Source organism: Furipterus horrens, unplaced genomic scaffold (genome assembly GCF_987537825.1).
Source record: "Furipterus horrens unplaced genomic scaffold, mFurHor1.1.pri manual_scaffold_9, whole genome shotgun sequence".
Taxonomy (NCBI): Eukaryota; Metazoa; Chordata; class Mammalia; order Chiroptera; family Furipteridae; genus Furipterus; species Furipterus horrens.
In genome coordinates, this window is record NW_028327179.1 from 8,110,657 (window position 1) to 8,137,884 (window position 27,228).

General features: G+C 39.4%; 1 protein-coding gene across 1 annotated transcript in view; it reads right to left on the bottom strand.

Annotated features, from left to right (window-relative positions):
* The window catches only part of BBS9 (Bardet-Biedl syndrome 9), a 343,600-nt gene that overhangs the window by 231,009 nt on the left and 85,363 nt on the right, over positions 1-27,228 (bottom strand). The window contains exons 8-9 of the mRNA XM_090287031.1: positions 22,784-22,967; positions 22,011-22,140 (exon numbers count right to left, since the gene is read on the bottom strand). Coding sequence (XP_090143157.1) covers positions 22,011-22,140; positions 22,784-22,967 — 314 coding nt within the window. The remainder of the gene's footprint in view (positions 1-22,010; positions 22,141-22,783; positions 22,968-27,228) is intronic.

Consider the following 27,228-nt stretch of genomic DNA (forward strand, 5'->3'; position numbering starts at 1 on the left):
AACTGAAGTTTAAAATTTAAGTCTCATAAAATTTTGTTTTTAAAAATTTATTTCTTAATTTTGTCCACTTTATTGCTTTTTCAAATAATTAAAATTTTAACTATATAGTCAATCTCTGAGGTTCCATTTTTAAATGCTTTTTGGCAATTTCCCATTTCAAATAAAACTGTGTATGAATAACATTAGGAGAATGAGCTGAGGAGAAAAATATCAGGAAAGTCCCCATTCTGGTTAAGAATTTTACTCTTAAATCTCAATGGCAAGTCATCTCTTGCTCGAACATTGTAAATTACTGAGACCCAAGTGCCTCTGATTTTCTTCCCCTTTGGATCCAATTTTAGATCCAACATCACTGAAGGACAAACCCCAGCACTGTGTGGTTTAAAGGCAGTGACCCATGAGGTCACATAATGCCTCTGTGTACCCTTGAACTGACAACCGTATTTCAAATTTTCAATGTACCCACTCAGGTAGTGCTAACCAAAGAAAAAGCTCCTAAATATGAGATGTAAATAAAAGACCAAGTAAAGATTATATCGGTCTTATTAGAACAGTAAACATGTTATTAAGTTATTTCCAATGGGAGCCAGTTCTGCTTGGGAAAGAAGAGGCCGTTTGAAAAAGCAGCAGGCAAATTCATCATCAAGAAAACCACTTGCGATGGAGCACAGACTGTCACAGCATGGCTTACTGTTTTGATTTTGTCACGTTACGCAGATGAACACTAAAAGCAACCATTTGAATTTCTAGATGAATTGGTCATTATCTAGAAAATCAAATTTGGCTTCATGAATATAAATTCCTTTTTAATGTTTATCTTGTTTAGACTACTTTAACAAACATAACTATGATGGCCTAAAAGCTTCTCAACGTGATTTACCGAGTAAGAGCGTAACTCGAAGGCATCACATTCAAGCTGCCACTTATCGTTCGGGCCTCTAGCAGCTGGAAGAGTCGAGCGTCACAAAAGTGAGGGCACCCTGAATCAGCAGGCCCCGGGTCAAGGTCTCCGTCCTCACCCCCTCTCCAGAAAGCCACCCACAGGCCAACACTGAGAAGGGGAGGAAAGAGAATGATGGACGTACAAGCACACAGACACACTTGCGTACATACATGTAGGCACAGAAGGCCGTTTGCGTGAGAGGGGAGGGCGTCCCTGCTGATGACGACAGCAGGCACCTCCAAACGGGAAAATATTCAGAAGCAGTCTTACTGTCACAGCAGCGAATACTACGGAGTAAGTGACATGCCGGTAGTGGCTTCTGAGAAAATAGATACTAACCGAAGACGCACCGTTCTCTGCGCTTTCAGCCCAAAAGTGCGAGGCCACTCTGAGAGGAAGGGAGAAACTGTCTCTAGGACAGCCCCACGTCAGGACCACAGAGCTTGTGCCCCACTGAGAAACGAAGTGGCACGAAAGGATTTCCGGCGGTTACATGAGAGCCACAGCAAGAGTCGGTCCTATCTCTTTATACAGAAAAAAAACGAAGTAAGTCTCCCAGAAGCAGAACGTCATGAAATGAAGAGGCATGTCACGGAGAATGAAAGATATTGTGGGAAAATAAAAGATATTACTCAATAACAATTCTAGCAATTAAAAATATATAAATGTCACCATGACACGGTGGTCTACAGACACTGGTTCTCATCTATTCATTAAACAAGACACCACATTACTTGGACCCACAGAAATGGGGAGAAACCATAGATGGTATGGAATGAAATGACAGACAATACACTGCACTGTCTTACCTACCCAGAAACATACTTGATTTCATTATAAATTTTCTTTACTTACAATGTTTCCTAGATAATATAACGTGACCTCCGGAAACAGTATTCCAACAGAAACAACAGAAGTTCCCGTTATAAGGAACGAAATTGTTCAGGGCCTAGGTAGAAATCTATATGTGCTCCGACATATATTAACTCAGTTCCTCTCTTGTGACAAACTACAGATCTTTTTTCTTTTGCTCGTGAGTCCTCTGTCTTCTTCGACATTTACAAGTCTGGTGTTCTTTCCAGAGAACATTCAAGTATTGTGTACTTCTGATTATCAATTCTTTCTGCCACCTTCTAGGTATTTAGCTTTCTTATAATTAGACACTTCAAGATGTCAGTGCTAACATATATGGGTACGAGTTTGATAAGACTATAAAATATCCTTATGCCAATGTTATAAGTGAAAGAAATTTTGACAAAGTCCATTAGAGATCATCAAATAACATTTCTATATAGTGGGATGAGACTTTTTGTACGTAAAAACACATGAACTCGTGACTGCTAACACAAAGTCAGGGCCAATAAAAACATAACTCTTTTAAAATTTCTTTTCTACAATCTATAGTAATGGTATGGGCATGCTCTTTAGCATAGTGGATAATTATGAATACAAGAAATTCAAATTGCAACCATGCCCTCTACGGAAGATGCATCTAACACGCTTCAGGAGCTATTCGCCCATGTCAAACTGAATAAAAAAAGGTCGGTAAAATGTCTGACCTCAACAGACAAATACATGTTCCACAAACAAATCCCCATCGTCCACTGAACAGAAGACAGGATTACTGAGACTAAATTAAATTCCCACAAAATTAGTAACCCTTGTTTCAGGCCATAGTTTTAACCTACTCTTATAACAAATGCATTATGGACCAAAAAAAAAAAATTTTTTTTTTTTTAAGTAGCCAAAGCAAATGCTCTTTTAATTCCCTGCAGACAAAGCATTCAGGTTCTGAAGCGGCAGGCCTTTGACCTTTCCGCTAACAAGCCACTTGTTTGCACACTGTGGCCTCACCAATCGTCAGTCACTCAACCACCACGCACTGAATACGAACGCCCTGCCACGCGTAAAGGGACAGAATGAGGGTGGTCCCCACGTAAAACTACGAAATGCCTAGTCCTCTTCTTTTTTTCTTTTTTTTAGCTACTGAGGTACAGTTGATGGGATTTGATACCCTTTGTGAAATGATTATCACAGTCAGATTAACTAACACATCTCTCCCTTCCCATAGCTGTCACTGCGTTTCTTCTGTGGTGAGAAGGCTTAAGGTCTACTCTTAGAAAAGTTCAAGTACAAAACTCAGTATCATTAACTATAAGACATTAGATGCCGAGGGCTTATTCATCTGATAACTGCAGCCCTGTACCCTTTGACCAGCATCTCCGCGGCTCCCCCACCTCAGCCCATGGAAACCCCGAGGCTACTCTCTGAGATGTGCCCATTCTGTAAGCCAGCTCCCCGGAGGAAACTCAGCTGGAGAAGGTAGTCTCCCAGACTTGAAACCAGAGTGGCCAGAAAGATGACATACACATCACAGGACTCCAAGAGGGGCCACAGAAAGAGCCTAGCCTGGGGAGCTAAGACTGGTAGACAAGGGTCTTGTTCATATGCCGTGCGGCATTCTGAATGAACCTCATCTAACACTGCTGTTCAGTTGAGTTTGTCTTTAAGAAATCAAATATTGTAGAACTCACTGGGCTTCTGGGGGCTAGCAAATTTCACTATGTATCTCAGTATCACTTGGATGGTTCAAACAGCTTGAAAGTGAGGTTGTGAGGTTTGCCAAAATTCAAGGCACTGTATGAATTAGTTTTTCATATCCCTAAAGATAAAGTAATACTTCTGGTCACAACTGGGTTTCCTGGACTCAAATGTGGCATAATCTTGAAAAACTTTTTCAAAATAAATATGAATTTTCATGAAATATGTACAAGCTGGAATATATGCATTTGGGGGGGAAATACAAGAAAGGTGACAACAGTCACCCTAAAAGCAACACATAACAAACATTGTTTGATTTTTTCTGCGGTATTTTTAAACTATAGCCCTTAACAATGGGCAAAAGTAACCTGGACAAAATCATTCTGATTTGAATAAAACCTTATTCAACTCTTCTTAAAAGACCAGTTTTTAGACACTAAGTCATTAAGGAATAGAAAAGGAGAATTAAAATGAATAATCAATCCAAAATTACCATAACGATTGTGAGTTCATTAAGAGCAAAAAATTCACTATCTAAATCCTATGCTAGAAAACGCAAGTTGTGTTTGATAAAAGAGCCAAAAGAGCAATAACTAAAATTTATGAGATCTGCCTTTAGGCAGGTAAAATAAATAAAAATTCCTTTATAGTTATTCATATTATTTAAAGAGATTTATTTTGCTTAGCACCCTAATTTTAAATTTTAAAAAAACTACAAAAATGGTATATTTGCTGAACTGAAATTGGCACAAATCACTTATTATAACTACTTTCTTTATAATTTTTGTAGAAAACAGTAAACATTTCTATATCTGGCAAAAAAAAATACTATAGTCTGAGAAAAAAAGGAGGAATAAAATATATGCATAAGTTTAGTGGATCATGGCTACTATTTCCTTATTTTAAAAGTAATTCAGTCAATGATACACTAAAAAAAAAAAAAAAAAAAAAAGATCCCTAGTTTAATTCTGAGCCATGAAAAACTTTCTACACCAGCTCCAATCCAGGGAACCTGCTCAGTTCCTGGAGCGCACTATTCCATCACGCCCCTATGCCACACACACCCAGAATGAAAAATTAAAAGAGCAGCTACTTCAATGAACTACACCATGGATTCCTGCCACCCTCCTTCCACACCACCGTGTAGGGCGTCCTGCACGGCCCTATTTTTACGCGGTGAGGCTGTACCAGGGGCGGCGGGACTGGGATGCCCGCTCCACCGAACAACACCAGGGCGCTGCAGGGAAGAACGGGGCGGTGGCTGCCGACTGGAAGCCTGCAGAAATGGGAAAAGCAGGGAGATAACTTTTCAACTCCCATTCTTCCATGACTCCCCATAGGATTGCGTTTTAATTTTTCATGGATTTCCGCTAAACCTTAAATACTCTGAGTAGTGTTTCCGTTCCCTGCACACCGTTCCGCTGCCGGCTCGCTCCCACGCGAGCCCCCTCCCGCAGTCACGCAGCAGGGGCGCAGCCGAGGCTCTGGGAAGGAGAGGATTTTTTTTTCCAACTACAGCCCTGGACAGGTGCCATATTTGCTTGCTCCATCATTAACCAGGTTTTCTTAAAAGGGGAGTGCAGAATTTTCCTACTCCTAAACGTTCAAAATTACTGAAACATTCATTCCTAAAGGCAAATTGTTATACGGTCCAAATCAGAATAATTTTCCTCCCAAGAAAAATTTTTAAATGTTCAATTACAAGTAATATGAACTGTACCTAGTCATTTAAAATATGGAGGTAACAAGATGGAATAAAAAGAGAAATTTGCCATTGGAAAGAAGTATAAATAAAAGATGAAGGCAACATTCTGAAATGCTACATCCAAAAAGCAAAAGGTACTATATTTCATTTTATTTTGACCAAGAAATACTAGTAATTCCTAACTTACAAATAATAATTTTTCTTTTAAATAAAATAAAGAAATAATTTTCTACAACAGTGCTACTCTTAATTATAATACTTAGTAACACATATTTCTTTTTTGGTTGTTCGTTCCAAAAGACTTATTTAAATCTAATACATCTAAACTAGTTTTTATTTAATCTTTATTGTATTTTTCCCGTTACCATTTAGTCCCCTTATGCGTCCTCCCCCCAGCAGTCCCCACACTGTTGTCCCCGTCCCTGAGTCCTTTTTCTTTTTTGCTCAATCCCTCCACCCTCTACCCTCCCCCACCCCCCAGCTTGGAAGAGCCTTAGCAGCAGCATTATTTTTCCAAAGATTGGAGTTGATATTTTCTAAACTTTCTAAAAGATCTAAAGAACACATCCAGATTCTTGGGTCTCCTCAGTCCCACCCTCCAAACGTAATCCCTTTGGTTTTAGGCTTCTGTGTTTTGGCTTTTCAGAGGTTTACCATTATAGCCCCAGACAATACACTTCCCATTAGGTTGAATGCACACGGTAACACCAATCTGAAAGGGAGGCGAGTGTTTTAGATACAGAAAAGGTGGGAGAGGTTTTCAGCAGAAACCAACAGTTGGGAGGTCTACTTCTAGCACTCTGGTGGGCTAAATACTGCGAAGGGCCCAGCGTTTTCTCCACTGCTGGATTATAACACTAACTCACTGATGCTATACTTACTTGTTCACATGTTTGATTACGAGCTCAGGTATGTCACGTGATCTTCCTATGACTCAGTTTCATCTATGAAATGGGGATGTCGTCGTCGGCAGCCGTCCGTCTCGAGAGACGATGGTGTAGCTTCTTAAGAGTCTATCTGCACCTCCGAGAATGGCTGTGCAGTCCGACTCGGGAGTGACATGGTATCTGTCTCCTCCCGTGTTGAATCGACATCATGGGATGACGCTGAAGCTACAGAGCCTGGGCAGGGTAATATGGAGGGTCTGCTGTTGCCCATGCAGCAGACCCCCCCTCTCTTCGCAGCTGAAGGGTCCAAGGGAAAGACGGAGTCGATACAGCTTGGCTTCAGGTGCGCCGCAGGAGTTGCCGGTGTTGACTACAACGTCAAACCGCCTTAGGGACTCCGGCTCCGGATTTTCTGTCGGGGTTTACTCCCTTAGCCTTTCCCCTGAAGAGGTATGCCGCAAGGCAGCGGAGGTTTTTTGGAGTCAGAGTTTTCCTTCTCTGATGTACCCTGACTGGAAGATCGAACCAGCGACACTTAGCTCGCAGGCCGACGCTCAATCCACTGAGCTAAACCAGCCAGGGCCAAATGGGGATGACAATACTAGTAATAACAGCAAATGTTCTTGAAGAAGTAAATAAATTAATATGTGCAAATTACTTAGTATACTGCCTGGAGCATAGCACATGAAATAAATATTAGCTATTATTATTATTTGTACACTTGGAACAGTGTTTCAGTGAAAGAACATGTTACTAATTAGAACAAATATGCTCTAAAACATCTTCATAATATGCAATGCATGTTATCTACAAATACTAAAACACCTGCAATCTAAAAACATTTGAAAATTAAAGATGAATATTTCATGAACTACAAGAAAAAAGGATAATAAGTCTTTCTAAACTAAGCAAAGTTTTTATGTAGCCAATGCTTATCAAAATTTGAACGTAAGTTCTAATTAGAATAGTTCTATGTTAATGAGTTCATGTTTAATAATGGTATTCTATCCTCTTCTACTTAATTAAAACAAAAACACTTTAACATTGAATTAGCAGTACAGTTTTCCTCCGTGATTTCTAAATATTATGCACGTGGGTATGTGCCTCTTCTTTCAGCACAAAACAGCAGGTAGTGACTTTTTATTTCATATGTATTTTATTGTTTAAAGTATATTTTATTGATTATGCTATTACAGTTGTCCCAATTATTCCCCCTTAGCCACATGCTGCCCAGTACCCTCCTTCCTCCAGCAATCCCCCCTTAGTTCATGTCCATGGGTTGTGCGTGTAAGTTCTTTGGCTTCTCCCTTTCCTATGTTATTCTTAACTTCCCCGTCTATTTTTTCCTACCAATTAAGCTTCTGAATCCCTGCACCATTTCCCCATTGCTCCCCCTTCCCCCTCCCAGCTGATAACCCTGCAAATGATCCCCATGCCTATGATTCTGTTCCTGTTCTAGTTATTTGCTTAGTTTTTGTTTTCATTTTAATTCTTTAGATTCAGTTGTTGATAGTGGTGAGTTTGTTGTCATTTTAATGTGCACAGTTCTGATCTTCTTCTTCTTAAATAAGTCCCTTTAACATTTCATATCATAATGGCTTGGTGGTGATGAACTCTTAGCTTTACGGTATCTGGGAAGCACTTTATCTGCCCTCCCATTCTAAATGATAGCCTTGCTGGATAGAGTAATCTTGGTTGTAGGTCCTTGCTTTTCATCACTTTGAGAACTTCTTGCCTGCAAAGTTTCTTTTGAGAAATCAGTTGATAGTCTTATAGGCACCCCTTTGTAGGCAACTCTCTTCTCTTGCTGCCTTTAAGATTCTGTGTTTATCTTTTATCTTCAGCATTTTAATTGCAATGTGCCTTGGTGTGGTCCTCTTTGGGTCCAACTTCTTTGAGACTCTCTGTACTTCCTGGACTTGTATGTCTATTTCCTTTGCCAAATTAGGAAAGTTTCCTTTCATTATTTTTTCAAATAAGTTTTCAATTTCTTGCTCTTGCTCTTCTCCTTCTGGCACCTCTATGATTCAGATGTTTGCACGTTTAATGTTGTCCCAGAAGTTCCTAAGCCTCTCTTCACTTTTTCAATTCTTGTTTCTTCTTTCTGTTCTGGGTAAATGTTTATTTCTTTCTTTTGTTCCAAATTGTTGATATGAATCCCAGCTTCCTTCCCATCACTGTTGATTCCCTGTATATTTTTCTTTGTTTCACTTTGTATAACCTTCACTTCTTCCTTTATTTTGTGGCCATACTCAATCATGTCTCTGAGCATCCTGATAACCAGCGTTTTAAACTCTGCATCTAATAGGTTGGCTATTTCTGTTTTGTTTAGTTCTTTTTTTTTTTTCCTGTTCTTTCATTTGTGCCATATTTCTTTGCCTCCTCAATTTGGCAGCCTCCCTGTGTTTGTTTCTGTGTATTAGGTAGAGCTGCTTTTACTCCCCGTCTTAGTAGCGTGGCCTCTGTAGCAAAGGCACCTTTAAATTGTGTGGGGTGGAGCCTTAGGTAACTGCCAAGGGGGAGGGGGTGTAACCACTTTACCTTTCTGTGGCTCTGTGTGTGTTGGGGGACTTGGAGAGGGAACAATGCCGCTGACTGGTTTCTGGTGATTTGTCCAGCACTTGCCCCATTTCCAGTCACTTCACCCACTTTCCTATGTGATTGGCACCTTTCCAGTTGCTGCCCTCAGATTTGCCTACATTCTAAGACCACGTGGACCCTTTAAGAGGCAAAAATCGGCAGTTCCTTGCACCACCCCGACCCCCACTGATTTTTACAGCCAGAGGTAATGGGGGTTTATCTTCCCAGTGCTGGCACCCTGGGCTGCGCGGTCTGGCCTGGGGCTGGGGTCGCTCACTCCCAGGATAGCCCTCCTGAGTCTCACCTACCACATGTAAACGTGGGACCGTCTGTTCGGCCACTGCTGCCACCGCCTGTCTGAGGCATACCGCCTCTCTGCCCTCTCCCCGCAACTCCGCCCCCCCCCCCCCCGCCCGTCCTGCCCATCTGGATGAATGTGACTTCTTTAAATCCTTTGTTGTCGGACTTCTATGCAGCTCGACTTTCCTGATGGTTCTGAGTATTTGTTTTTGAGATCTGGTTATAATTCTTCCTATGGTTGCACAAGGGGGCGAAACATGTCTACCTACATCTCCATCTTGACCGGAAGTATTTTAAACTTATTTTAAATGATAAACTGTAGTTCAGTGAGCAAAAAGTCAGGAGATTTTCTTTATCTACAGGGAGGAAAACCACTGAATACAGATCTCCATTTCAGAATACATGGGCACCCTCTCTGTCCAGTGGCAGATTCCGTGGGTCACAGAGGTTAGATCATGGAGAGCTAAAGCCCTATTTACCAGGCGAGATGTAACATACTCATAGGTTTCAAGCTGAAGTTCTAAGGAGGACTTAAAAGGGAACATGACCATTGATGATATCATATTTTTAGTAATTTTAATTAATATTCTCTTCTCTTAAAATGAAGTAATGCACCATCTTTCTCCCAAATCTGTTTGTTAAAGATGTAGGAAGTGAGTGATAGTTTCTATAAACCTAACACTTCAACAGTTTTGAATAAGCTACCAATATAGTTTGTACTAGAATGTAAGCTCTCGATGGTGCAAGAGTGCCTATGCACACGCTATAGTTCTGGCATTTCCTTTCAGGTAACAATTGATTCTAATTTTAAGTCACTCAGCTTTAGCCTGCACAGGAAGATTTACACATTGAGAGTCTTTTTTTTATTTTGGTGATAACCCAGATTTGCACTCCAAAGCTAGTTCTAAAATAAAGGCCATTACTGGTGAATTGGGTAAAGGAACTAAGCCCATCTAATGTTCCAAAGTTCTTAGCAGCATATCAATCTAATGTTGCCCCCAAATCACTTTGCTTCATGTGTATATTCCCCAGTAAGCCACTTAGAAAATGTGAGATTTTTTTCACTAGAACATAAAGACAGCAAAAGAGAGAAACCCATTCTACCTTGGGAATCGGGGTATGTGCAATGAGAGAAGATGCCCAACAGGATGCATTTCCAAGAAAGGTGGAAGCAAGCCACACCGGCCCAATAGAAGGGCTCTCTAGCACAGAAAGGCCAGGGAGGCATGCTCTCTGCTAAGGCAAAACCCACCAGACCTACTGAAAGCCAAACACTTTCCTGCTGCCTACAATTCTATTAGTAACTGACTCACCCATCCGCATCTGCACCCCTAACCCCCCATGATATTAACTCCCATACCCAGTAATCGCTAGAGATTCAAATCCAAAACACAAAGGTACTTTTTCATTTTGACTGAGAGTTTCATTTTTCAAGAGGAGTTCACAGTCTCAGGGACAATATGTCTACAGAAGTTTTTCAGTGGAAATATATGGTAATAAGAATTCTACCATTAAAACATTTAATTTATAAAACAGAAAAGTTTAAACCCAACTAGCACTCTAAGTGCAACTCCTTATCCTTGGCTATACAGTATTTCTAAAACCCCTGGCAGGCAAATTAAACAGGTTTACTATGGAATGTTACAAAGTCAAACAATCTGGAACTGTAATTACTAATAAATTTTTCATGAGAATGGAAGATGCTGTGTTTTACATTATTACATAAAAAATAAAATGACAGTGAAAACACAAGACCAAGCAGAAGATTTCTAACTTCCATAAGGAGAGTTCTTCTGCGGGTCACAACTCCAACTGACAAATAACCATAAAGATATGGTTTCCTAATTTATTGTAAGATTACTGCAAGTCTTTTTCAGGTGACTGAAACTATAAAAGTAGCAATAATGAAGTTTATAAAAGTAGCTTACTAAATGACAGACTGCCTTAGCCACATGGCTCTAAGGACATTACCAGCACAATTCTTGATCAATCAATAGAAAATCAGTTAACAGAAAACCTACAGAGAGCCTCATCAAAGGCCTTGACCTCACGCTATGGAAATATATGCATGCAAATAATGATAGCCATCAAAAATAATGCAACTCATTTTACCCCCAAAATGTTTCAATAGAATTGACATGAACAATTTGTCCAAATCATGGTTTCTGAGTTATTGGGTAAACAATAAAAGAAAAAAACAATATACCAAATATGACCAATTCTGTTCTCCCTCACCCCACACTTCCTTATATTAAGTTATAATCTAGCAGGCCCACCAGGCTCCAACTGAAGCACCCCCTTTACTCATAAGGGCCTTCTCACCCTATTTAATATTGCTGGTTAAAATCCCAATTATATTCTTGTGCCATATAAGTCACAGTGGGTTTCTTGAAAACAGATTTACCACTATTAACACAGCAATAATGTATATATTTTTACTTCCCAAATAGAATAAAAAGGCAAAACAAAACAAAAACAAACAAACAATAATGGGGGAAGAAACTGGACTTCTCCAGAAAAAATCATGGTGAGAACATTGAAACGGGGTAAGCTTAAACACATTAAAATGAGCTATATTAAACTAAATTCGATTTACAATGCCAAAAGCATCCGTTATAACTAAAAACACAATTTCTAGAAATCACCAAAAGAATTTAAATACTATATTATAACAGGGAGAAGGTAAAGTTACAAAAATAACCATACTAATGTCAAAACCCACTATGTCAAATGTCATGAAGGTATGCAAATTCTTTCATTAAACTAGCATTTAGCTATAATAAATATTGTACAAAATAAGACCACATATTAACTAGGCAGGAAGGATAACGGATTATCCAATTGCTAAAGACAGTAATACTTTCTGTATAAAATCAAGAGTTCGGCCACCATTCAATGACCATATTTTCTTAAAAGGTTAATACTTTATTTTAAAATTTTCCTCCAAAAAGAAACCACTATCCTGCTCAATCTCTAGCTTGAACACAAATTTTCTTTGGAAATTAAAAGGTAGTTATACCTGGAAAAAAGCAAGTTTTTCCAAAAGAACCCCTAAATTCAGTACTATTCCAATCCAATTCTCAACTAGATTTTTCTCTACAATTTAATAATATGATCCCAAGGCTCTTCTGAAATGTCCAATCAATATGGCAACAGTGCTCAGTGCGATCTCTCCGATACCTAACTAAAATAGCCAGGCAAAAACCGAGGAGGGACAAAGACAGAAGCACAAAAATCACTGGGGATGACGAGAGAAGGTGGGGGGAGGGAAGCAACCCCGTCATTGGTAAAGCTGGAACCTAAAAGAAATTCAGACCAGTTTTCAGACAGATGAAGCCAAAAACACAGCTTCAGCTCATGACGCACCCCAGCTTCACTGCACAAATACCACCCAAGCAAAGGTAAGAAGATGTATCGTTCTTCTTCCCTAAATCTGACCCCTGCCCCAATCTAGTTCAGAACCCGGGTTCTACCTAAGCCGTAAAACTTGGCAGACGTTGTTTTAGTCCTCAGGTCTGACCTGTGAGGGAAGTAACATATTCCACCCCTCCCCATCTGACCCTTTCTCACCCTTGCCACTGCCCTCAGCACCTCCTACACGCTCTACCTGCCTCCATACAGAGGTAACAAGGTCTGTAAAATAACTGACCACGTAATGAACAGACATTAATAGTAGCACATTATATGTTCATTCATAGTCCCAAAATAAACACTACAAAAGTTTCCAAAGACAGACATACCTGGCCCAAGAGCACCATGGGGATTACAGTCTTCTGGGTACCACACTGGTTAACAATACCAAAGACACAGGAGCTGGGAGGTAAAAGATAACAGCTCAGTAGACTAAATGCATCTCCATTGGGAGACACAGAGAGAAGGGCAAAGCAAATGATGTGGAAGCTCAAATCAGGGACATAAAACCGTCTCCCAGAAAACAGGGGAAAAATGACAAAGAAATGAAAATTATGAGGAAGAAGATGGCAGATATGGGGAACAGAAAATTAAAGCCAATCAAATGATATTAGTGTCCCTGAAGGGTGGACTGTATCAAACAAAACTGAAGGAATACTCAAATATATAACATAAGGAAGCTTTCTTCGGCAGCCAAACAAATGGTTTAAACAGATTATATCCACTGCATTGACAACTCTGTTAAAAAACAAAAAAAAACAATAATATGCACACATATGGTGACAAATGTGACATTTACAGAGAACATGAGAAACGTTCTACAAGCAACCAAACCTAAAGAACTGGTTACTTACAACGGAACAAAAATCACCGCGTCCATAATGCTCTCTCCTGCAGCCATAAACACCAGCTGATAAAGAAATGGCTTCCAGTCAAAGATGGCGGAGCAGAACTGCTCAAAACTCACCAAAACAGCAGCAAGTACAACGGCAACAGCTACCGCCGCCACCACCCAAAAAAGGGAAGTTGAACAAGGAAATAACTATAATCACAATCAACAAACTTGGAGGCACATCTTCTCCTGCTGAACATCTTATATTCTGGGCCACACTCAGACAGGATGCCCAGAGCACACACAGGCTCCTCAGACCCCGGGCGGAATGGACTCAGGTCCCAGACTAGCATGGTGAGACCTAAGGTGGCATGCAGGAGACACAAGCTCAGAAAGCCACAGCTGAAACAGAAGACAGATGTGTTCATCAGTTAGCTGACTGACCAATGAAGGTCAAAGGCGAAGCAGCAGCCAGGATTCTTACTTAGCACTGAGGGCCTATGACTGGGGACACAGGGAGATTTTGGTACACTGGCCAAACTAAAGGACCCTGGAAAGCAGGGGAGCTGGGCCCCCAGGGCAAAGGAGAAAATAAACCCAGTGAGGTGGTGAAAAGTCTCACGTGGCTGGAGCTCATTACTCTCTCCCATCATTTCCCACATGATTTTTAAGCAAATTGTTCTCACCGTTTTTATAATGAGCAATAATTGCAAAGTATTTAAGAGAGGATCTATGTGCAGAGATTGCACATAAAGAAAGACGTAGAGATGGGAGGGAGGGTAGGAACATAAATATAAGGCAGAAAGTATCCATAGCAAGAAGAACTTTCTAAGGAAACAAAAGAAGAAATCAGGCAACCAGAATTGTATCAGTGAAATGAAAGAAGCAATGTTCTCTTTGTTTGAAAAAACTCCAACAAAAGCTACCGCAATAAAAGCCACATTAAGAAACACTAAGAAGAAAAAAATCAGAATAAACTAAAAATAAATTGAAGAACATGGTAGAGAGACATGAAAAGAAAATCACACAAAGCAAAATAGAAAAAATATATACAAATAATGAGCAGATGATAGATTTGGAAGGCAAGGTAGAGCTAACATATTTATTATAATAACAATATTGACCAAGAAAACTAACCGAGGAGAGCAGAACCAATAGTCAAAGGTATAACTGAAAAAACTTTGTCTCGAAATGAATAAAAACTTGAATCTTTCGGATCTCACCTGTCCCAGAACAAACTGGTACAAAATTAATCAGCTGTGAGATAACTCTAGTGAATTTGCAGTCCTTTAAAAATTTTTAAAAATAAGTCAGATATTAGCATCAAGATATAAAAAGTAATTCATTCAATAAGACATTTCCAAAAAAAAAAAAAAAAAAAAAAATTAAGCCAACCTCAGACTTTTCCACAGCAGCTATTAATACCGAATGGAATGTCCCGATTTCTGAGGGAGTTAAGACAACCTTCAATTACAAAAGCAATAAACAACTCTCAAGAATGGAAGAAGACGTATACGGCCTTCGTCAGAAACTACCAGACGGTTAAATTCAGCTTACCAGGAAGTAAGGTGAGGTAATTCGGGAATAGTCAAAGAACTGATGCTAAGTTTTGAGTCCTTTTAGATACACGAATAGGCTGAAAGGGCAGTGCAGTCTGTGTTTACTAAAACGTCTGTCAATGTTTCAGAATGTGATAAGAAGAGAGGAAGCGGCGAGCACTGTGGGCTGCTTTCTTTATCGTCCGTAACGGGGCATCAAGAGACACTGCCCACAATGGAAATGCAGTTTACTTTTCTCTAGTCTTCTTTAAAGGGGTCTTTCAGAAACTAAAATATATCGTTGTTTATAAACACTTTTGCAAAATTCATGTATTCCTTCCAAAGACAAAGGGACGTGGATTCCACTGAAGCGCCAGTCTGCTCCACCCAGAGCAGCACACGGTGTGAGAACCTACAGTGTTACAGAATGGGGGTGTCCAGAAACCCCCAGAGCTTGCAGCTGGGGGATGGGGAAAAGGAAGTAGCTTTTAGGATGCCTTTGCATGCCTGGGGCTAGTGGCTGGTAACTTTGTTGCGCAGATGGCTTTGATGCTTCCAGGGCCCAGGAAGATGGGAGGGGTCTTGGACCTGGGATGGTATTGAAAGAGCTTACAGAGCCTGAGCAAGGTTCTATGAATGGTCAGAACTGGTTACCACACCCACTGCGTGAGAGGACGCAGTCGGGGGATTTAAAAAGCAGCTGCAGGCATTTTAGTGGCTCTCTCTCCATGCGGCTTTAAGAAAGGAGTTCTCCATGTGGTTTTGAGAAAGAAGTTCTCCATGAGAATTAGAGAAGCTGAGCTCTCCATGCGGCTTGGTGAAAAGGTTCTCAATGAGGTTTTGAGAAGGTTCTCCGTGCTGTTTTGAGAGGGAAACACCATGCGGCTTTGAGAAAGCAGTTTACAAGGAGTCTGAGAATCCACGCGGTTCTGCATTGAGAGCTGGAGGGCACCACAGCACAGAAAGACCTCCCCAATCAGAACTGAGTGATTGGCAGCTACCGGTAAAGCTGAACTGTGTCTAGCAAGTAAGGAAATGGTGTCTCTAACTTTTCTAAAACTAGCCTAGTTTGGTAGGGGGAGGCAGAACTATGTGTTTGTGGGTGTTTTAAAGAAAATAAGACTTAACGGCAAAAATCCGCAAATAATCCAAATCTATATAACTATTAAATAAACAATTCTTTTTTTCACTAAACTCTGGTATTGGGAGTTATAATTCTGGTGGCGGGCAATCGGGCCCCTAACTAAACAGTCTGTGGGTTCTGTTTCAATCGGAGCAGCCCAGGGGTTCTGTTACAACAGGAAGGAGCCTGAGTGGTCTGAGTGGCTGTTAAAAAAAAATGGAGAAGCTCTCAAAACAGAATTTATGCTCTAGCCTACTTCCAGGAATATTTACAAATTTTATGTGGAATATTAAACAACAAAAGAAATCCTTAAAATTATAATATAACATAGCAAAAGGTGTATATATAGGCCCACTTCTACAAAGCACAAAAGATGATAATTAACAGCAAAAAAAAACTAAAAAAGAAAACATCACTTTGAAATTTTAAAAACTATCCTAATCAATTTGCTTTCAAAAAAATATCCTTTTGTCTCTGAGTCTCGATTTTTCATACGTTAAAAAAAAGTTCTTCAGCCTGGCTGCTGTGGCTCAGTGGATTGCGCGTCGGCCTGCGAATCAAGTGTCACTGGTTCGATTCCCAGTCAGGGCACATGACTAAGTTGCATGTCAGGTCCCCAGTTGGGGGCATGTGAGAGGCAACCACACAGTGATGTTTCTCTCCCTCTCTCTAAAACTAAATAAATAAATAAAAATTGTTTAAAAAAAAAAAAGTTCTTCAACTTAAAGCTCTTATAAGATCTTTCTAGCCAACCCCCTCTGCCCCAACACACACACACACAATGACTTTTATGTATTTACCAAGCATATACCATATGGTCAGCTTTCTGACTGATTATTCAGTGATGTGCAAAAGTAGAAAAAGACCCTACATTCGAGGAGTGTATAATCAAGTTGGAAGTCAGGAAAATCAAACAGCAGTCACCAACATAATATAAGCACTACAGGAATTCAGAGGAGACCAGGCTGGCTAGGGAAGGCTTATTAATATGACCTGAATTAGAACTTGAAGACAGAAGAAATTTGAACATCCAGAGAAGAAAGGGGAGAACATTCTGGTCAAGAATAATGTATCAATGAAGGCTAAAAACTATAATGGTAATCGCTGACATAAGTTACTATTGTGGACAGAGTCTAGGAAGAAAAACACCAAAGTACTAGACCAAATTGTTTACACTATAAAACGAGCTGCAACAGGACTTTAAAGCCCAAGGGCTGCGGCTGCCAGCTCAAGTTTGGAAAGGTTACCTTCACTGTGAACACTCAGTCAAACACACTTCCACTTGGAGGTATATTTCATATCTCTAGAGAGGATACGTTACTGATAAATGATGATATTTATTTGCCGGTTGGGAAACTGACCACAGCAGGAGTATGATACTTGGCCAGGCTTCCATAGAAATGGAAAACAATAATAGCTAAGAATTTGATGAACATTATCATATTCAGGCTCTTCGGACTCTGTAAATTACATGCTTATTTCACATTCCCATAGTCTAACCCACCAAAATTAAAATAACTAAACTAAAAGTACTCTATCTGATCAAGAATGCTGTCTACACTTAAAAAAGAGAAGGAAACATAGACGGATTTGGAACTGGTTTATAATAAACAAGGTGGAAAGGCTCGGACGGCCAAGGAGGTGGGAGTGAGAGAAATAAAGCATCTTAGTTTCTGAGCAGAACGCTGTTATTAAGTATAATTGCATCAACTTGATCCAAATCCAATATTTCTTATTCACTAAAAAGAAACATATTAAAATAGCAGCAGTTTCCTTTACAAATAAACACATTCAGCCTAGGAAGCTTCTACCAAAAAAGTTTAACCCTAGAAGTAATTAAAAGCAGGAGCAAAATTATTTCAGTGTTTCTAAGTTCAAATAAGAACTTCTAAATGTAAATATGCTATAGCTAAATCAGTCATAAGCACTTTTAAAATTTCTCAAAAATTACAATGAAATTCTTTCAAACAGTCTAATTCCATATTTTTATGTTAAACTATATAAAAATAAGAAAAATCTTCCAATGAGTTATTGCTACATAGTAACTGTGGAAATCATTAATGGCAATGCTTACACTTAATTGTTTAAAATTATAATACTGAAAAAGCTATGAGAACTAGAAGTCTCACAAGCACCTAAGTTTAGATGTGACAGGCTACTTTTTAATATAAGCATCTTGATGCACACTATGTGGAAATTTGGTTTTTTACTCATAATAATTTTAGTTATTATTGGACCCTTGACTTGTAAGTTGCATCTGGTCCAGAAACTATAAATTAACCATAAATATCTGCTGAGAAGCCATAACTTTGAGCTTCTGAGTACGGTGACTCTTGACATAGGCACGTCCCTTGTAAATAATCTATGTGTGAAATAGCTATTTCAACTAAATGGTCTCAGTAACGTCTTTCTATACATCACTCTCCCATGCTCCGCACACATACACAAACCACAATGACTTTTTAGTATTTAAAGATATTGGCTGCTGCGGGCATGGAGACTATATAATCCATACCCACCAACGTGGATCTGCCTCCTTGCACCTCAGCTGTCACTTGGGGGGCCAAAGAGAAGAACTCTGGGATGAATATATGTGCTGTTGCGAGAATTACTCTCCCAGAACTGAAATACTTGACATTGCCCTGCTGGCAAGATGTTTTTCCTGTTCTAAATCCTTCTAAGTAAATCTTATGCAAAACGTCTGGTGAGTCTGAGTGTTTGGTTGAACTTAAAAAAACCATTTTGTGAACACTGCAAAAGCCAGTCTCAAAATTTTAAATTTTTCTTCAGATACAAAATAACTACAATTTTTCTTCAGATGCAAAGTAACTACAATTTGTGTTAACTGAATAGCAATTACAATTATATGATGGTAATTTCCCATAAAACATGAAAAAAGCAACTTCTTTTAAAATATTCAGCTCTGGCTGGTGTGGCTCAGTGAATTGGGTGCCGGCCTGAGAACCGCAAGGTTGCCAGTTTGATTCCCAGACAGAGCACATGACTGGGTTGCAGGTCAGGTCCCCAGCTGGGGGCATGTGAGAGACAACCTATTGATGTATCTATTGCACATCAATGTTTCCCTCCCTCTCTTTCTCCCTCCCTTCTCTAAAAATAAATAAATAAATAAATAAATAAAATCTTTTTTAAAAATAAAATATTCAATGGTTTCAAAAGTTTCCATTTTTCCAATATTCAGGTTTCAGATTAACCATTAATACGAGTATGAATGCCCTTAATTGAGCTTCAACAATAACATAGCCACATGTCACTTCACGACAGGGACACATTCCAAGTCATTAGGCAATTCTGTCCTTGTGGGAGCACCACAGGGTGCACTCACACAAGCCTCGGACGGCCCCGCCCCCGGGACACCCAGGCTGCATGGTTAAGCCTACTGCTCCCAGGCTGCAAACCCTCATCCACACCCAGGTTAAAGTTGATTGCCACCTCAACCACACCCTTGTTGATTTTGGCAACTTCCCCATCCTCGGCAAATCTTTTGAAGTCACAGACAAACCTCTTGAGCCTCTTCTACCAGATGTCATTCATATACTCCTTGGTGACATCACCCAAAGCCCAAGCAAGGCTCTCGATGCAGTCACAGACATTGTAACCCTTCCGGGACTGCATCGGTGTCTTCTCAGTGTCCTCCTCGGTCGCAGCAATAGCCCAGGCAAAGGTCCTCCTCGGGTAGTAGGTCTTAAAGTTGATATAATTCCTCGATCCATTGGTTGTATCAAAGAGGTGATGTTTGGAGGGAGAAACACCATTTTGATATCGGGATAAAGAACACCAATAAAAGGAGGCTATCAGGGAGCATTATCAACAATAAGAAAAATCTGGAAAGGTATTTAATTCCCCAAACATTACTTCACAATTTCGCTGCAGAGTAACTCAAGAGAGCATCTTGGAAGAGCAGCTGAGCCACCCATGAACTATTATTGCACTTGTAGTTCACAGGTAGGGGGGCGGGCTGGGGGGCCTTTTATTTATATGTTGGGAGGCCCTGGGGTTCTCACTGTGCCAGATCACAGAAGGTTTCCATTTGTAACCTGCAACATTTTCCCCAAGCAAGACTGTGACCCTGTCCTTCCAGTCTTGAAACATGGCGCTGACTCAGCCTCCTTGTGGACAGAAGTCCTTTCAGGCCTTCCTTCGAAGAATAGGGCGGTTCCATGCACACTGAGCATTTGCTCTGGTAAGTAACTGGTCCCCACGATCAGCTCATCTAGAGTTTCCCAGAATTCCTCAGCTGCCTGCACATCAGCTCTCACAGACTCACTATTCACTCTCACATTATGGGATAAATAATAACTTCTTTCGATTCTCAAACCCTTTTTTATATTTTCACTTTAAATATTTTTTTTATTTTCCCATTACAGTTACAACATTATACATACAATATTATATTAGTTTCAGGTGCACAACCCACCGTTAGACAATATACAAGTTACTAAGTGATCACCCCCATAAACCTAGTGCCCATCTGACACTATATATAGTTTGAACAGCGACTTTTGAATCGGTTAAACCACCCAGAGCTAGCATTAAACTCAGCGTTGTAGTTGGGTCCAGCCTTTTCTTTCGCATTACAAACAAACTTTCTGCTTTGGCCGTGGTCACCACGGTGCTGAAAGGAATACCTGTCTGTGTCTGGGCATCAGAAGACTCTCCACATCTAACAGAGATCCTCCTTCAATCTTTGTGAGTCTAGTTGCCTTCAATGAAGCAGATCCTTTCAACAGCTTCTGTCACTTTGTTGTTCTTCAGATTCTCAACTACGGTGAAATGGGTCATGCCTGACTGGCAAGCAATAACCATCACTGATTTTCCACCTTCTTAGCTCTTAATCAATTTTAATTTCGTTTCCAGGCCAGTCACTTGACATGGCCTCTAACTGGCAACATTAGCAGTGGGTTTTGCATGTTTAGGAACCATGATGGACAAAATAACATAAAATTAAATCCAGCACAAGAGAAAGGGATACAATGAGGAGACTCAGTAAGCATGAGGTATATGAGGTCATTGCCAACGTAATATGGCACACCGTTCTACAGCAAACTGTTTTTTTATAAGTAGAAAGAATACACTAAAATAACAATAAAAAGTATAGTATAATAAATACATAAACCAGTCCCATTTTCATTTATTATCATTGTCCCGTGTTATGTACTGCACATAACTGTATGTGCTAAACTCTTTTACAGCTGGTGAGTGAGTAGCCTCGCTTACGCCAGCATCGCCACAAACCCGTGAGTAGGGCGTTGTACTAAATGTTATGACAGCTACAATGTCACTAGGCTACACAAATTTTTCAGCTCCATTACAATCTTATGGGACCATTGTTGTTGGCCAAAGTGTCTTTTCATGATACCTAACATTCAAGCTCTTAATTTGGGGGGATAAGTCATACTGATCAGATACTGTACATCTCATTGAAGACTTCTATGTATAGTTTATAAATTCAATAAAATGATACAATAAGCAGAACTAAGAACCACGACAATTTCTAGGACGGGTGTTTCTATACATTTACTCGGATTTTCAATTCCTAAACGTAATCTGAGATCTTGACTTTTATACTGACAATCTAAATAAATGACACACTTAAAATATCCTTTCTCTCATTTTTGATAAATTTTGTGAATATCAAGATATGAATTTTGTCTTTCATTTTAAACACAAAATGGCCCTATTTAATATCTAGACTGTCTTAAACACACAATCATTAGCGATTCTGCACCGCTGGACACAAGTCTAACACAAGTTTTGAAGTATAACATTCTCACGGTCCAACAGTAAGGGGTCTCTAAATGACAACCAGCAAATGCTCAAAGAAATCCTTTTCTAATTTGAAAAAAAGAATCTATTAGGTAAGATAAATTGAAATCGTTAATTTACAAAGGGTAGCTCACCAGAAATGTTACATAAAAATTATAAATGGTTCTAATTAAGAACTTTTTTATTCTTCTTTTCTAATTAGTTATATTTTAAATTATTTCTACTGTTGACACTCACAATACAATGCCACTTTTTTAGTAAAATTCATTTTCTAGTAAAAGGATTTGCCATTGTTCCATAAAACCTCTTGTGAACTCCTTGACTGAGATTCTCTTTTTAACAAAAATGTTTAATTGAGTCACTTACTGGAAAGAACCCACTCTTACGGCCACAGGAATGTGGGGAAGCTGAGTGGCCCACTTCAGTGTCACGTCCTGATAAATATGCAACATGCTGTTATGGTTTCCAATCAAAGTATTTATTGTCCCTTCAGAAACTGTGGTTGGAGACAGGAAAAGAGGATAATAAGAAAACTGTCACTTGCAACAGTAGATGATATCCCTTTTAGGGGATTTATGATACAAACTAATTATAATATCTTGATGTTAAAGTGTAAAAAATTTAGGTAATAAAACATAATTTTTCAACTTCAAACTACTAATATCTAAAAGAAAAAAATTATAGACTTGGAAACTATAACCAAAGAGTGGCCAACATTTTTGCATTTCATCTAGAAAGCACGAATTTCATTAATATTTAACACATTTAAGCTAATGATTTACTGGGCAGTCACCGCAGAAAAGTCGTTCTGTTCGGCACGGCTCTGCTGCATTCGCCTGTAAAACAGTCTGATGTCCTCTTGGAAGCACCCTGAGCAGCCACATTTGGAAAGCAGCCGTGAACGCCTGAGGCCAATTCTCCAAGTCGCTTTGTACAAAGTAAAATGACTGACAAAGTCAAATGTGTGCTTTCTATCAAAACTTCTATTCAAACTTTAAAAGTTAAAATTTCCATTCTATGTTCAGCGTAAAACTATTTTCCTAGATGTTTAAAATATACGTGTGCAAGTTTGCCTCTTTCTGACGTATATAACATAGCTTTACCATACAGAAAAGAGAAAAGAAAATCCTTCTACACACCTGAGCAGTATGGGAGAAAACAACTTGGGCTATAATCCAGTTTCTTCATGAATTGAATCTGTCCATTATCCTTCAGGCAAAAAAAGTTTCTTTCCCCAAGAACAAAAACAGAAGATGCCGACTGGCTGAAAGACTTAATACATATATCAAGGGCTTGCTCTCCAATATTTAAAGTCCAATCTACCTGCAAAGGAAAAACCTACAATCAATTTAGTTGCTAAAAACGGAACATTGCAGTTACTGTCATATCAGTACAATTAAGGAACTTCTTCGCAACAAGAAGACATAAAGATCGGCTCACTTGCGTTTACTTTTTCTGTTTGTTTTACTATGACTATATTTCTGTTATTTTATAGACCCTAATAGTATTTGCCCCAACTTTTACCACATGATATTTGCTATTCTGTCATTCAAAAATACTCAAATAAATTTAACCAAAGAGGAGAAAGACATGTACATTGAAAAATATAAAACACTGATGAAAGAAATTAAATACAAATAAGTGAAAAAATACGCTGTGTTCATGGAGTAAACAAATTATTATTAAAATGTCCATACTACTCAAAAGTGATCTACAGATTCAAATCCCTATCAAAATTCCATGTGGCATTTTTCACAGAAATAGAAAAAAGTTTCTAAAATTCAGCAAGAACCAGAAAAGACTCCAAATAGCCAAAGCAATCTTGAGCAAAAAGAACAAAGCCGAAGGTATCACACCACCTGGTTTCAAAATATATTACCAAGCTACGCCAACCAAAGCAGCCCAGTACTGGCATAAAAAACTGGCATCCAGACCAACAGAACAGAATAGAGAACCCAGACATAAATCCATGCATTTACAGTCAAATGATTTTCCACAAAGGTATCAAGAATACACTATGGGAAAAGGACAGTGTCTTCAATAAACGGTTTTGGGAAAACCTGATATCCACATGCAGAGGAATAAAACTGACCCCCTATTTGACACCAAACACAAAAATCAACTCAAAATGGATTGAAGACTGAAGCATGAGATCAGACACTGTAAAACTATTAGAAGAAAACAGAGGGGAAAGCTTCCTGACATTGGTCTGGGTGATGGTTTTCTGGATATGTCCCCAAAAACACAGGTTAAAAATAAAGATTACATTGAATGAAAAGACTCCTGCATGGCCAAGGAAACAATCAACAGAGTGAAGAGGTGATCCATAGAAAGGGAGAGGGTACTTCCAAGCCATAGATTCAATTAGGGGTTAATGACTAAAAATATATAAGGAATTCAGACAATTCAACAGCAAGAAAACAACCTAATTTTAAAAGGATTCAACATCAAGGTATCATTTGATTACCATTTAGTTCAAGTGTAGCTTATCTATGTGAAAAGACCTCAATGACACAAGACATGAATGACAGTCACGCCGCAGTTCCATCTCTCATGACATTTCAGTAGGCTGGCATTCCAGCATTGCATATCAGTGTCTGTAACTCGGCAACGTGTCCCTGACCCTGAGAGGGGACGACTCATCCAGAAAGGACAGGCAAGCTTGGCTTCCGAGGCTGCAGGCTGGGATCCAGGAATTACATACTCCCAGCTCACTAATGACTGAGCGCCGCTCTCTGTGACCTCCCCGGAGGAAAATACCCCACATTCTAAATTAGTGAGTCTCAAAAAACAGAGGTTGACTAAAGACAAGAATTTAAAAATGATTCCACTTCCCACAGCCAGACTGGACCACGTCAGAATTCAGCAGGGGCCGGGTAGAGCCCCCAGAAGGTCCTTGCCCCAGGAGTGTGGCATAAGCAGCCCCGGAACGAGTACTACTCTGGTCCTACCTAACAACACTTAAAAGCAGGACTGGAAAGGATCAAGGCACTTTCAAGCAAGTGAACTAGGTTTCCTAGGCCTGAGCTCGAGAACAGGTACAGGAATAAAAAATCATCTAGTACCCAACAAAGTAAAATTGACTGTATCTGGCACCTAATTAAAAAATACCAGGAATGTAAAGAAAATGAAAAACGTGGCCCACAATGAGGAGATAAATAAATCAAATAAACCTGACTCAAAATTGATACAGATGTTAGAATCAGAAAACAAGGACATTAAAACAATTACTATAATTGTATCCCATATCTTCAAAAAGTTAACTGGAGACATAGAAGGTGTATATTAAATAAAAAACAAAACACCCAACTGGAACTCGTAGAGATGAAAACCACAGATGGAAATGAGGACCAGATTAGACGTTAGGGAAAAATATTAGCAATTACCTAAAATGAAATAGGAAAAACAACTTTTACAAAATTAGAATAAAACCTGTGAGCTGTGACAACTTGAAGTGGACTAAATGTAGGTGTAATCCGTCCCCAAAGGAAAGGAGAGGAAATGAAAGACAGAAGCTCCGTAAACACTATAAATTCACAGACAGAAGAAGCTCAACAAACCTTACGTCCCCCCAAAAGAGAGAAAACTACACAAAGCACATTAGAATCCAACCGCTCAAACAAGCGATAAAAGTATAGGAAAACAGCCAGAGGAAAAAAGGCAGTATGTGCAAAAAAAAACAAAAAACAAAGACAAGATAAAAGCAGATCTCTCGTGAAAAATAAGACAAGCAAGATAGGAGAACAACCTCTTAAAAGTACTAGTTAGCCCTGGCTTCTGTGGCTCAGTGGAGTGAGCGTTGGCCTGCGAGCCAAGTGTCGCTGGTTCGATTCCCAGTCAGGGCCCATGACTAGGTTGCACGTCAGGTCCCCAGTTGGGGGCGTGAGTGAGAGGCAACCACACAGTGATGTTTCTCTCCCTCTCTTTCTCCTTTCCCCTCTCTAAAAATAAATAAACAAATTTTTTTTTAAAGTGCTAGATGGAAAAACATCTGTCAAGCTAAAATTTTATACCCAAAGAATATTTTTTAAATCCAAAGGCAAAAAGACTTGATCAGACATGCCAAAACTGAAATAATTCACCACCGGTGGCCTCACATTGGAAGATGCATGAAAGGAAGTCCTTCAGAAGGAAGGGAGACGACCTCAGAGGGAACTATGGGGCCACACAAATTAATGACAAGCACCAGCAGTGGGAACAACGCGGGTAAATATATGATGTTTTTCGTGTAATTTAAATCTCATTAAAATATATTGACTAGTTAAACGAAAGTAGTGACAATGCAGCATGGAGTTTACAGTGTATGTGAGACGAAGTACAAGGCAATTGCACGAAGGCTGGAGGGTGAGCAACGGAAGTACGGTTCTCATCCTGCACCGGAAACAGCAGTATCACCTGCAAGCGGACTTCGATAAGTTAAAACTATACACTAAAAACACTAACGCGACCACCCAAACAACAAAGCAAAGCGTTATGGCTAATAAGCCAACAAAGACAAAATAAGGTGATAAAAGTATAATGAATAATTCCAAAAGACAGCAAAAAAAGGGGAAGGGACCCAAAAAATAGATGGGACAGACAGAAATCAGACGAACAGATGGCAGACTTAAATCTGTACGCGGTAACTCCCTCCCCACAACTGCTTTATGAGAATCATTCTTCTGGATAAATTCTGTTCCTCTGCAGCAGAACTGACAACGTTCCATGGCATCAGACGCCTGCCAGGTGACCGTGGTGTAAGAGGAGGAAGTCTGACCGCTGGGTCTTAACTCTGTTCATTAATTGGGAGCAGAAAAATCACTCAACGACAATTGCCGCAGAATACATCCTTAGGCTGAGTCACCGAGTACTGTCAATAAGTATCTGCAAATAAGTGACTGAAAGGCATTCCAACGTGAAAAAGAAACTCTATGCACAAACCTAGCAGCTGGACTGCAGGACATGAGGGACAATGGAAAAGACTGCTATTGAGGAGGAGGTGAAGGACAATTTGATCACCATTATTATCATCATCACCATCCAGACATTTTGCTAAGTGCTTTATATATATATGTTGTTTTCTTGCCAGGAATTCTTATTCTGGACAAACACCTGGGATCAAAGATAGCATTACTGAGGAAGTCCTAGTCACAACAATCACACAAGAGAAAAAGAGAATCCAAATTAGAAAGGAAGAGGTAAAACTGTCATTATTTGCAGATGACATGATACTATATAGAGAACCCTAAAGATGCCACCAAAAAACTACTAGAACTGATCAATGAATTCAGTGAAATAGCAGGACACAAAATTAATATTCAGAAATTGGTTGCATTTTTATACATCAATGAACTATCAGAAATAAATTAAGAAAACAATCCCATTTACAATTGCATTAAAAAAATAAAATAACTAGAAATAAATTTAACCAAGGAGATAAAACAACTGTACTTGAAAAATTATAAGACATTGAAGGAAGGAATTAAAGAGGATACAAATATAAGGAAGCATTTACTATGCTTATGGATAAGAAGAATTAACATCATTAAAATGTCCATGCTACCCAAAGCAATCTATAAAGTCAACGCAATTCAAGACTTAAATG